The 13,141-nt window shown below is 35.7% G+C and overlaps 1 protein-coding gene across 1 annotated transcript; it reads right to left on the reverse strand.

Annotated features, from left to right (window-relative positions):
* Positions 1-2,311: 2,311 nt before the first annotated feature.
* On the reverse strand, positions 2,312-7,341 carry LOC145805729 (E3 ubiquitin-protein ligase UPL6-like). The gene is made up of 8 exons (XM_082900918.1): positions 7,085-7,341; positions 6,110-6,176; positions 5,999-6,066; positions 5,539-5,605; positions 4,942-5,112; positions 4,761-4,850; positions 2,529-2,673; positions 2,312-2,422 (listed from the first exon to the last, which is right to left on the reverse strand). Exons 1-7 carry the CDS (start codon positions 7,339-7,341, stop codon positions 2,578-2,580), a joined length of 816 nt encoding a protein of 271 aa, XP_082757044.1. The 3' UTR covers positions 2,312-2,422; positions 2,529-2,577.
* Positions 7,342-13,141: the final 5,800 nt, after the last annotated feature.

The raw sequence follows: 13,141 nt of genomic DNA on the forward strand, positions 1-13,141 counted from the left end.
CTACGGTGGTGACGAAAAATAACTATGCTTGTAGGACATGTCTCTCGGATTTCTTGTATTTCTAGAGTTTAGATTTGATATTACGTTATTATTATTATTTTTTTATGACCTTAGTATTATGATAATTTGGCATTGTGGGTTATTTTTTAACTTTACATTATTTAAGTTGTTTTGATTATTTGTTGCTACTTTAATGTTGGAAGAATTGGATAGTTATGAATTTATGATAAATGAATTGGTTGGCGTTTGTTAATTTTTTTTTTATTCTTTGTAATTTATTTTTTTTTTAACATTGAAATTTACTTAAACCAGATTGAGACGAAAACATTTAGGTTTTGTTTCACCCTTAAGATTTGGATGATGGAATATTGATTGGGATTTATTCGTAACACTACAAGAATTAACACTTTTGGCAACAAAAAAATTGGTCACTAAAAGTCTATTTTTGGTCGGCAAAAGTTATCCGCGACCAATTTTTTTGGTCGCTACTTTGGTCGCCAATTGAGGGTCGGCAAAAGTAATTCGCGACCAAAATTTTGGTTGGTCGGCAAAAGTTGGATTTGCCGACTAAATTTTTTGTCGCTAAATATTTAATTATTGCGACTAATTCATTTTGTCGCTAAAACATTTTAGTCGCGAAAAGTGATATTTTCCCGACCAAATATCTTAGTCGCCAATTGACACATTTCGCGACCAAAAAGTTTGGTCGCCAATTATCACATTCAACGACCAAAAAGTTTGGTCGCCAATTGTGACATTCCACGACCAAAAAATTTTAGTCGCCAATTGTGACATTCCACGACCAAAGATTTTGGTCGCCAATTGTCACATTCCGCGACCAAACATGTTTTGCGCAACTAAAACTTTAGTCGGCAATAGACCAATTCGCGACCAAATCCTTTGGTTGCCAAAATTAATAATTTTAACGACTAATTATTTAGTCGCCAAATGTGCTTGGTGATACACTGACTACTCGGCAAAAGTATAACTTATCTTTCCCGACTAATCAATTGGTCGCCAAAACTAGAAAAACAAAACCAAATTTTGGTTGCCAACATCCAACAAAATAAACCTGTAATTTATAATAATCCATTCAACTTATTCAATAAAATCTGTAATTTGCAAAAATCATTCAAACCAACAAATAAATTGAATCATGAACATTCAACAAAATACATATATCAACCATTTCTAAACCTGTTTAATTAAAATCAGCAACTATTATAAGTTTTCATCCACAAATAATTCCAAACTTATGTTTTAAATTTTTATCCATGTACATCAACCGAAAAATATAACTAGTAGCCTACCAAATATTTTCTATACACACCCATCCAAAAATATAACTACTAGTCTACCCTAATATTTTCCATATACATCTATACAAAATTATATAATCCTTCAAAAAATGCAAAAAGTGCCAATTTGTCCTGTGCAATTTAACGTTGTGCACGAGTTCATCCATCTGTACCAAAGAAAAAGTAAAATAATGTCAGGTAAAAGTGGACAAATAATGAAAAGTGTCGATGAAAAGCAAACGTCACATTAGCAAATTAAATGACTTTCATTATCAAATTGTAAATAAAACAATAGCATTCTTATAATTGTGGTTGTAAATAAAACAAGTGTGTACTCAAATTATAAATAAATAGCATTCTTATAATTGTAAAACAATAGCATTCTTTTAATTGTGATATAGGGGTGCTATTGTTTTATTTAGGCTGTATATGCTTTCTATTCTCACTTCAGCTGTGCTAGTCGCACAGAGGAATTTTCATATAATAGATTATTAAACAGGCACAAGGTGATCCACATGTGTTTATTCCTTGTGCTAGAACCCTTACCGTATTCTTCCAACACCCAATACATTGATCCAGAAGGTAGTAAGATGGAAAAAATACTAGCAAGCCATCCGGCACAATTCGAGCAAAATTGACTGAAGCATCAGAACCACGGAACAAAAACTTCATGAAATAATTATCATACTAATGAGGCTACTAACTTCAGAAGGAAGATTGATTTAAACAAAGCTTCATTTGCAATTTTCCTTGTAAAAAATGTAAACATCTTCAGTTAAGTGCAATGAAAAGCCAAAATTTTCCTCCATCAGGAAAACAAGTCAGGTTTTAAAAAAGTCATATTCTTCCTAAACCATCAAACCCCAAAACTATCCATGCACAAGGTATTCAAATCATTTACAAAGAGATAGTTTGTGATACATGTTTATCATTACATAGAACCCGCAATCTTAATACCTAATTATATACCAATAGCATTGCCAAGCTCTAGCTTGTACTCTACAGAATCATGGCTTCGATATGAGGAGTTGAAAGAGTAACTAGATGGACTAGCTGATACAACTCCAGCCCATATCTGATTTGCAGATATAACATGAGGATTCTCCAAACGAACAGGAAATTCTCTGACATGACAATCAAAGAATGACGGAATTTTTTTCTTTTTATCAATTTCGGAACTCATGACACAACCAAATAAACACTAAGACCAATCTGTCTAAAGTGACTTACAACTTAAATTCCTGAGCAAATGAATCCATTGGAGATAATGTGCCAGATGTCAAAATGATGGATCCAACACCCAACTGGGAAAATTCTTCCATGGCAATTCCTGGATTAAAACACCACCAGCTGAGTGTTCTAGAAGCCTTACCTGCTGCATGAAAATCAATGAAAATATATGAGGTATAGGGCAAGAATGCATGTCTTCAATTGCATAGAGGAGCAAGTCTACAAGACTAGACCATTCCAGAATTTGTTGCTTTAATACAAAGCAAAGGAAAACTATACCAGTTTTGCACATTGATGTTAGGACAACACAAAACTACACTAATCATTGTTAATATTTTTTATTTTTGTCTCTCACCATGATGGGTATTTATTGAGTGACACATGTCAAACAGTTATGACCTCTAAGGTACAAATGTTACTGAGTTTACAAGGTGCAGACTGCTAAAAAGCTTAATTCCTTTGTAGATATCAGCATCTGATGGTGAAAAAGGGATAATCAGGTGCATTTTGGGGTCCATACTAGTCGAAAAGTGTAGCATATTTTTTTGGTTGACCTTCAGAATCCTCTACCTTTCAACACCCATGTTTTAATCTACTATCTCGGAGACATCACAAATGAGTTGGACACACCCATGTTTTAATCTACTATCTCGGAGGCATCACAAATGAGTTGGACACAACAAGTAATTTGAGCGCGACTCATATTTGATACATTAAGAGCATATTTAAATGAGAAAATTATAATATAGAAATAAAATTATTAAATTATAGGACTCATATTTTAGTATTTGATTTCAATTTCTATTATTTGAATTAGATTCCGATGAAAATTTCATTCAATAAAGTTGACAATTTTTTAATCATACAATTAATAACACAAAACAAACATATAATTAGGATTATATATTTTTATATCTATTGCAAAACAAATGTGACAAGAGTGAGTTATTTACCCCACTAATTCAACTGGATAATTATTCCTACACTCATCATATGGATTATTAATCTTCTCACTATTAATCTCACTAATCAAATAAGACCTAAAAATTCATTTGAAATTTTGATTTATTAGGTTGAAAGCTAAGTTTGAACATATTTTAACATCCACGATACATTGTTTGATCCAATTTTTGAGTTTAGAGTTAGAAGAAGACATCAATTGTAGAGGAACAAGACCTCAATTCAAGAGATCTTAATCAATGCATGAAAATTCAAAGGTTAAAAAGGAAACAAACCTTTTGTTTAGGAATGGAAGGAGAAGTTTATGCCACTGCCCCTTTTTTTTATAGGTAATGGACAAATTCTTTGTGCCTAACAATTTTGAGTTATAAGCTAAGATAGATTCAACTCTTCACATTCTTACTTAAAAGGGTGGTCAAAAGATTGAAATCTAAAAAGGAAAATTTTATTCCAGTGGAAAGATGTGATTACTACAGACACCTTATTATAGAAAGATTTCTCTGATGTTAAAACAAATGTTAGTTTGACAGTTTAGTGTAACAATTGACTTATCCCACTACAAGAGTTAGTTTGACAGTTTCCTTCAACAGAAAAATGTGAAAACAATAGTTATGATCAGCTGGCAGTGTTACTAAAAGTCCGAAAGAAAGGTTCCAATACTGGTTGCCCATACTGTAACAAAAATCTATAAGCTGAGGAACAGCCCGATAAGGAGCTAATTGATATTGTCTTGTAAATGAACCAGTGAACCAACTAGACGATAGAAGTACAGATACCTAACTCGAAAAAACTCATGAATCCAAATGATGTGAGCATGTGCATGCTTGCAAGTTACTCTAGAATACATAATTAAGATTGTGAATTACAAAAATTATTTTCTCAGGAGGCCAATCAAAAAACTGAGCACATATCTGTTGAGTATTGGTGCGTTGAAACGGATGCAGTGCAAGAACCCTACAAGATTTAGGTAGTTAATGTTAGAATGTTTCATTACTTTCTTCTCTCTTTTTTTTCTTTTTTTTTTTCCTTTTTTTACTTGGGCAAGTTCACAGCCCTGTTTCCAAAACAGAAGTAGATGGAACAAAGCAAGCAATGTTAAGTTGTTTATTAAAAAAGTCAAATTTTTTTTTTCATATTGGCCACATACAACAGCAAACTATTATTTGTTTGTATGTTTTTACGAGGCTCATAGCTCTCCCTACTAAATGAAGTAATTAGAGTAATGCTTTCACCACGTGGTTCTTAAATATCATTCAACAAGAATCGCAATACCTGAAGTTCATGTTCATTAAACATGCCAATCCAATCTTTCTCTATAAGCTGTTGAAATCCCCTAATAAAATGGGAACTTTGTTGGCGTATCTGAAAATTATATCACGACATCATAATTACAGGAGAAAATGATCAAATTTGAAAACAAACTTAATAAATGAAAGAGGAAAACCCTTGCAACCTGAGAATTCAAATGATGGTTGGCTATAAGATGAATAAATGTAATGACATTCTCATTAGTAACACGTATGCTTTTCCCTCCAGGAAGCAACTCTGCTTCTGTTTGCTCTCCATATTCATTGTTCACAATAACAAAGTACAATTCCAACTTTGAAGTATCACCTTCATAATGCTGTACATCAAACAAAAGATAAATAAATAAATCAATAAATAACACGAAATTACACAGAACCACCCGATTGGCCATGAAATTGAGCCAGAAAACAACAAAAGGTGATTATTCTAATTTCATCCTACCATTTGTGTACACTTCATTTTCTTCAGTGATTATTCTACGGGAGATTTTCTTGCCTTGTAAAATGCAATGGAAAACTGAAAATTTTCCATTTGCATGGACATCCAAAGATGTCAAAAAATTTGTTTGGTTGACAAGAAGATAATATATACAGATTCAGTTATAACTTCTGGTTGGATAGGCAATAACAATGTTCAAACAATTCATCTCTTAGCTTCATCAATTTTGCAAATCAATGAAGCATAAGATTTCACTAAAAACTATTGCTTAAAGAAGAGAGCAAGGGAGAGGGAGAAATATCACCTTTAAGAAAATAAGGTGGCGATATAACTCTGGATCCAGGGAAGGTAAGTCATTCAAATAGTTGTACCTGCTCAACAAAATTTTGGATGCATCAAAATTAAAAACTAAAATTAAAGCATCAAAATAGATTTCAAAACTAGAATTCAAAACTAAAAAATATAACACCTGCTATGAGGCAATTTGGGACCCCAAAAGACTCATCTTTTATATGCAGAGATGGTCCTGAAATTCAAAACTATTTCCATAGGACCATAATGTGTACGCAGATACATATAAAGCATGTGCGGATTTTTTCCACAATTTTTAGAAGGGCAGTGGAAGTGGGAGTGGGAGTGTGGAGGAGAGAGAAAGAAAAGTGATATAAGGTTGATCATCTGCAAGAAATTCTTTTTCCTTTTATTTCTTGTGTTTTTGATAAATAAGAATATACATTGTGAATGCCACATGGGTGCAACCCTACTTTTGCTTTAATTTGCTCAAGAAGAACGTTGCAAATGGTATATCAACAAGAATCCCTTCAAACATCGCCTGCAGTGATTACAAAGAGATATAATGTTCCACTGTAAAGCACCATAAGAGAACAAATATAGACAGCACAGAGAACAATTCCACTGTCATTGTTTCTATATAATGTCCCACTGTAAAGCACCATAAGAGAACAAATGTCATTTTTAATATAGACAACACAGAGAACAAATATAGAAACAAACTCAATAGTTTAATTTATCTCATTTGCTTTCAACCATGTTCAGTGGTTCTTCTACCTATTCTTTTCCATTGTAGATGTTTGTCCTGTCTGTGCTTATTAGAGTAAAGGAATCATAATGAAGATTATCCAATGAACATATACACAAAATACTTAAAATCACAAAACTTAAAGAGTAAGTCCATCTGACTATCAACAAATAAAATGTGATCACAAATACGAAGCAAACAATAGGAACCAAAGCGTGTAGAATCCTGTTCGCATCCTGTTCTTCCACCTTGTTTTTATGCAGCAATTCTCATCTTAGTAATTTATTTGCTTCTTCTAATTAATTCTTTATTTTCTTTTTATATTATTTCCTAAACCTACTTGAGTAATACACCATTGATAGGTTAAACAAGTGCATTGTAAAGTAATTTAAAGCAAAGAAACACTTCAAACTAACACAATTATCCCCAAATCTGGGATTTTACACACATTCTACACATCAAAAAAGTCATTCCAAAGACCTCCAAATGGAAAAGCCATAACAACTTCCCAAACCAACAATTCATGGGTGGCTAAAGAAACAGAGTGAACTCAAAGTAGAAGAAGAGAAATAGAAAATCAAAAAAATTGATGGAACCCATTAATGGGTTAGGCTTGTGGCTTAGAATTTTGAGAAGCCTAACAGACATTTTATCAAACAGTTTGAAGGCAAGAAAAAAAAAAAAAAAAACAAAAAACACAAATAATTTGTTATTAAAGTTTTGCTTTTAAAAAAATGTACATACACAATCAATTTAAGTTGGGGCTTTTAAAAAAATGTACATATTCAGTAAAAAAATGGTTTGAAATCACCTTATGATCGTCCAAGAAGACCAAGATGCTAATCTTTTAAGCGAGTTCGCCACATCAAGATTGTCTGGGATGTGAGTGAAGAAGATCAGGACGGGAGAGTGGATTCCCATATCTCTATCCTCATCTGATTGTTTGAGATAGAGTAAGGGTGAGAGTGAAAGATCAATCGATTGAGAATGAGAACAAGAACATGACAACAAAAGCATGAGAATGCAACTGAGAGAGAGGGAGAGTTGACTGTTGGTGACAAAGTTCATAGATCGTGAGAGTTGAGAAGAAGAGGCACTGTGAGTTTGTTAGAGATTGCCGATTGATGAAGGGCAAGTGGAGAAGAGATGGACTGTTGCACTCAAAAAAATTTCAGACAGAGAGAGAGTAATATCGGGAGATATTTTATATGGATGGTTATTGGATCAGCTGTAAAACGATCTTACTTTGCGTATACGGACACATTTCAAAGTCTCCTTATGGCGAGTGTGGTCTGAGGATATGAGGACCAACGAGAGATCAATATGGTCGTAGGTCGAGTGTGGTCTGAGGATCTGTGTGACAGAAAGACAGAGGGCAATGGCGAATTTCAAATTCCCGCCCCACGTTTCAAATTTCCCCCCAAACTTTTGGCGACCAAAAGACCAAATTAGTCGCAGAAAAGGTTCCTTCGCCGACAAACTTTTTTAGTCGTCAAATCTTAATCAACGGCGACTAAAATATTAGTCGCTAAAAGTACTAATTTGGCGACTAATTTTTTTTGGTTGCTGAAAATAAGTTTTTCGCGACCAAATATGTAGTTGGTCGGCAAAAGCATACCATTTTCGGTGACCAAGTCATTTTTTGGTCGCCAAAATATAACCTTCTACGACCAATAATATTTGGTCGCCAAAAATAATGATTATTCGCGACTCATTAATATTTGGTCGCCAAATGACATTTTTTTGCGACCAAAATTTTTTTGGTCGGCAAAAGTGGTCGGCAAATGCGTAAATCCTTGTAGTGTAATCTAATATTTGATTGTCCAAATTTTGGGGCGTGACAGTTTGGTATCAGAGCTCTAGATTACCCTAGACTGGTGAGAGTTTAGGTGATCCTCAAATTGTCGAAACATGGGTTAGTTGGTTTTGTTTGGTGGTTGAATTTATTCTACGTATTTATGAACGATTTATTTATTTATTTAACTTGAAGGTGATAGCTGAAAGGTATAATTTGAGAAATGCTGAGCCTAGTGGCACAGGAGAAGAAACAACTGCTAACGTCGCAGCGGTGGCAACGGCGGTGATGGCTACTATCGGGGCAACCAATACTGTGCAAGTTAATGTGGGGGAGATGATGGCTCAGTTACTTCAGGTTGTGCAGAATAATAATCAAGGCCAGCAAGGAGATCCTTTTGCGAAGAGAAATAAAGACTTTGGTTCTTCGGAGGGTCAAAAGTTCCCTAGAGATGGAGGACCCACTGTAGCTGATGCCTGGGTCCAAAAATGTGAGATGGTATTTGGTTGTATGCAGCTCACCAAGGTCCAAAAACAAGAGTTGGCTACACATCAGCTTGAGCGAGCATCTATATTTTGGTAGAACTCGTGTACAGAGGGTCTAGATTTGATCACTTTGACTTGGGTAGATTCAAGACTTGTTTCGACCGGAAGTTTGTTCCTATTGCTATTCGGTCTCAACTGAGTGATGAATTTTCGAAGCTGACTCAAGAGGATAGAACAGTGATCGAGTATGTCACCAAGTTTAATGAGTTGTCTCGTTATGCCCCTTACTTAGTAAACACGCAGGAGAAGAAGAATGAGAAGTTTATTAATAGGTTAAATCATTACCTAACTAAGTCCCTTATTCCCAATGATGCTGAACCATTTGACAGAGTTCTTGATTTGGCACTGAAGTATGAGGAAAATGAGAAGCAGTTTAAGGAAGAGAAGGTCAGGGTCAGAGAGACTTCCAGAGAAAGTCATTTCCAGCAGCGTGATGGGAACAGATACCGACCCTACGATCAAAAGCATAAGGGTCAGCAGTTTCAGAGGCCACAGCAACAGGGTAGTTAGGGAAATTTCAAACCTCGGGGTAATTTTAGGCCTCAGGGCAATTTCTAGCCCTAGAGGCACTATTATCAGAGACAGGGTGGTCCGCGCCTACAGGGTTATCAAGGACAGCGGTAACAGGTTCCACAGATGGGTTATCGTTTTCTCGTACCTCAGTTGGAGGGAACCCCATCTGTTAGAGCAGTAGCACCTTAACCGATCAATAGGAAGTGTTTTAGGTGTCAGCAGTTAAGACATGTAGTCAAGGATTTACTTCAGAAACAGCAGACGCAACAAGGTCAGGCAATTCTAGCCAGGGCATTTGCAGTGATGCCAAGAAATAACAAAGTGCAAGGTACCTTTAATATTTTTCAATAACTTATTAGAGTACTTTTTGATACTGCTACCTCTCATTCTTTCATATCTAGACATTTTGTAGAAAGAGCACATCTTGTAACTAGTTCCTTATCTAAACCTATTCGTGTTGAGACCCTTTAGGAGGGGCAGTTACTCTTTATGAAATGTGTAAAGATTTTAAGATTGACTTTGCGGGCAGCGTCTTGTATACAGACCTAATTGTGTTAGAGTTTAAGGGGTTTGTAATTATTTTGGGTATAGATTGGTTGCGAAAACACTTTGTGACTCTAGATTGTGCTAGGAGGACTGTGAATATAGATATTCTCGGTATGCCACAGCTTATCCACACTTATAGCGATGGAAGAGAGTCGGTGATGACGAGTTTTCTATGCTCATAGAAATCCCTAAGCAGGATATTAGTGAGGGAGATATGGTACGTGAGTTTGAGAATGTATTTCAGGAGATACCTGAACCTCTACCTCAATAAGGTAGTAGAATTTCTCATTGACATAGTGCTGAGAACTACATCAATTTCTAAGGCGATATATAGAATGGCGCCTAAAGAGCTTATGGAGATGAAGAAGCAACTGGAAGAGATGCTTTATAAAGGGTTCATACGTTCAAGTAAATCCCCATGAGGTGCACCCGTGATCTTTGTCTCCAAGAAAGATGGCACTCTTTGCATGTGCATAGATTATAAAGAGCTAAACAAGGTGACTATCAAGAACAAGTATCCACTACCTAGAAGTGATGACTTGTATGATCAGTTAGTTTGATCTCAGAATGGGTTACCATCAGATGGGTGTGTCAGAAGAAAGTATACCGCTTACTACTTTTCGAACTCGGTATGGGTTGTACGAATTTCCTGTAATGCCTTTTGATTTGACAAATGCTCCTAACTATTTCATGGACTTGATGAACAGAATTTTCAACCATATCTAGATAAGTTTGTGATTATCTTCATAAATGATATCCTAGTGTATTCTAAGAATGAGGCAGAGTACAGAGAACACTTGAAAGTCGTGTTGCAGACTTTGAGGAAGCAGCAGCTATACGCTAAGTTCGGTAAATGTTACTTTTGGGAGAAAAAAGTTCAGTTTTTGGGATATGATATGTCCAATCAGAGGACGACGATAGATCCTAAGAAAGTTGTTACAGTCAATGAATGGAAGCAACCCACAAACCCTTCAGAGGTGAGGAGTTTTAGGACTAGCCGGTTATTACAAGAGATTTATAGAGAAGTTTTCCATTATTGCAGCACCCATGACCAAGTTGACCTGCAACAATGTGAAGTTCTTATGGACAGATGATTGTAAGAGAGCTTTTCAGGAGTTAAAGCAGCGTTTGACTACAGCTCTGATGTTAACTATACTAGCAGAAGGGTAAAAGTTAGTATTGTTTACTGATGCGAGTGGAACTAGTTTGGGATGTGTATTGATGCAGCATCAAAAGGTTGTATCTTATACCTCACAACAGTTAAAACCTTATGAGAGACAATACCCTACTCATGACTTAGAGCTGGCAGCAATTGTTTTTGCGTTGAAAGTGTGGCAACACTACTTGTTTAGGGAGCGCTTTGGGTTATACACTGATTACAAGGGCCTCAAATATCTTTTTTTCTCAAAAAGAGTTGAACATAAGGCAATAGAAGTGGGTTGAATTCATCAACAGTTATGATTTTGAGATCCTTTACCACATGGGGAAAGAAAATGTGGTCGCAGATGCACTTAGTCGACAACATGTGATTATAGCTTCTTCGATGATTCAGGAATAGAAGTCCTTGGGGTTAGTTTCGATGCATGATGTTCAAGCAATAGAGAGTGTCTAAAGGACATACATTGGTAGTTTGACCGTACAGCCGACATTACTGGGTAAAGTTCGTCAGATACAGTATTTAGATGGGTTCCTCGTTAGCAAGCTCGATGACCTTGTAGTGGATTTGATCAATGATTGTCCTATTGATTGGTTTGTGGACTCAGATGGGGGATTGCGATTTAGGGATAGATTGTGTATACCTAACATTGTTGAATTGAGGAAAGAGATTATGGATGATGCCCATAGGTCCTGATATACCATTTACTCTGGTGGGACTAAGATGTATCATGACCTGAAGATGACGTTTTGGTGAGAAGGCATGAAGAACGACGTAGGAGAGTATGTTTCTCGATGTTATGTGTGTCAACAGGTTAAGGTAGAACACCAATGACCATTTGGACTTTTGCAGCCCCTCGAGATCCCTACTTGGAAATGAGAGTACGTCTCTATTCGGGAGGTGGTGCGACTTTATGGCACGCCAATTTCTATAGTTTCGGATCGTGATCCGTTGTTTGTGGCAGAGTTTTGGAAGAGTTTTTAGCATACTTTGGGTGCTAGGTTAGACCTGAGCATAGCTTATCATCCTCAAACAGATGGGCAAACAGAGCGAGTAAATCAGATCTTTGAGGATATGTTGAGAACTTGTGTGCTCAATCTTGATGGTAGTTGGGAAGAACACTTGCCCTTGGTGGAGTTTGCTTATAATAATAACTATCACTCAAGTATCGGGATGACACCTTTTGAGACTTTATATGGGAGGTCATGTTAATCACCTACTTATTGGATGAAGGTAAGAGATGCATCGTTGTTAGTGCCAGAGTTGATGAGAGAGACCACGGAGAAGGTGAATATTATTCGGGATCGTATTAAAACTACACAGAGTCGTTAGAAGAGTTACGCTAATAGAAAATGTAAGGGGGTTGAGTTGAATATTGGAGATTTTGTGTTTTTGAAGGTCTCGTCGATGAAGAGTATCATACGGTTCGGAAAGAAGGGAAAGATGGCACCTAGATTTGTCAGACCATATGAGATCATTGAGAGGATTAGTAATGTGGTTAACAAATCAGCCCTACCACCTGCTTTAGCTATGATTCACAACGTGTTCCATGTATCTTTATTGCGAAAGTGTGTGCAAGATCCTTCCCAAGTAGTATTACCAGAAGTGTTGGAGATTAGTGACGAACTAACGTATGTGGCACGACTGGTTGCTATTCTAGACTGAGATGTAAAGCAGTTGCGGCTCAAGAAAGTGAACTTGGTGAAAGTGCAATGAAGCGAGGATGAAGACGATATCACTTGGGAATTAGAAGAGAAAGTTCGATGTATGCACCTGGAGCTTTTTGCTTAGAACTCTCTCTTATCGAATCTCGAAACAAGATTCTTTTAAGGTGTGTATATTATTGCGACTCTAATTTTCTTAAGTCATTATTTATTTTTATTATTACTTTATTTTTTTATTACTTTATTAATTGCGCAGATACAGGAGAATTTATGGTGTTATTTAATTAATTTAATGTGATATTTAATTTTATGTAATTAATACGAATATATATATATATTGATCTTATATAGCATATTTATATATGTTGTATATATAATATAATATAATATAATATAATAGTTATTAGGTTATAATCTTAAGAGGCAAAAAAAAAAAAGAAAAAAAAAGCAAACAAAACAGAGAATGCACCGCCAAGAGAGAGAGAGAGAGAGAGAGAGACTCTGTGACTAGAGTTTTGACGAGTTTGCAGCAGCCACAGGGAGAAAGATGAGAGAAGAAAAAAAAAAGGGTTAGGATTTTGTTTTGGTGGCTTCATTAATTCTCCAAATATTTCTCTGATCTTCAAAAAAATAATTGTGAGTGCAAAAC

This window comes from Camellia sinensis, chromosome 13 (assembly GCF_055761805.1).
Source record: "Camellia sinensis isolate YWXY chromosome 13, ASM5576180v1, whole genome shotgun sequence".
Taxonomy (NCBI): domain Eukaryota; kingdom Viridiplantae; phylum Streptophyta; class Magnoliopsida; order Ericales; family Theaceae; genus Camellia; species Camellia sinensis.

What these genes read in the sequence shown, in the direction of transcription:
- LOC145805729 (XM_082900918.1), bottom strand. Translation starts at nt 7,341, where the DNA reads ATGAACTTTGTCACCAACAGTCAACTCTCCCTCTCTCTCAGTTGCATT. An exon ending in GCCACCTTATTTTCTTAAAG is followed by an intron (nt 5,113 to 5,538) that starts GTGATATTTCTC and finishes TTTGATGTACAG; the next exon opens with CATTATGAAGGTGATACTTC. An exon ending in TTAATGAACATGAACTTCAG is followed by an intron (nt 2,674 to 4,760) that starts GTATTGCGATTC and finishes ATTTTCATGCAG; the next exon opens with CAGGTAAGGCTTCTAGAACA.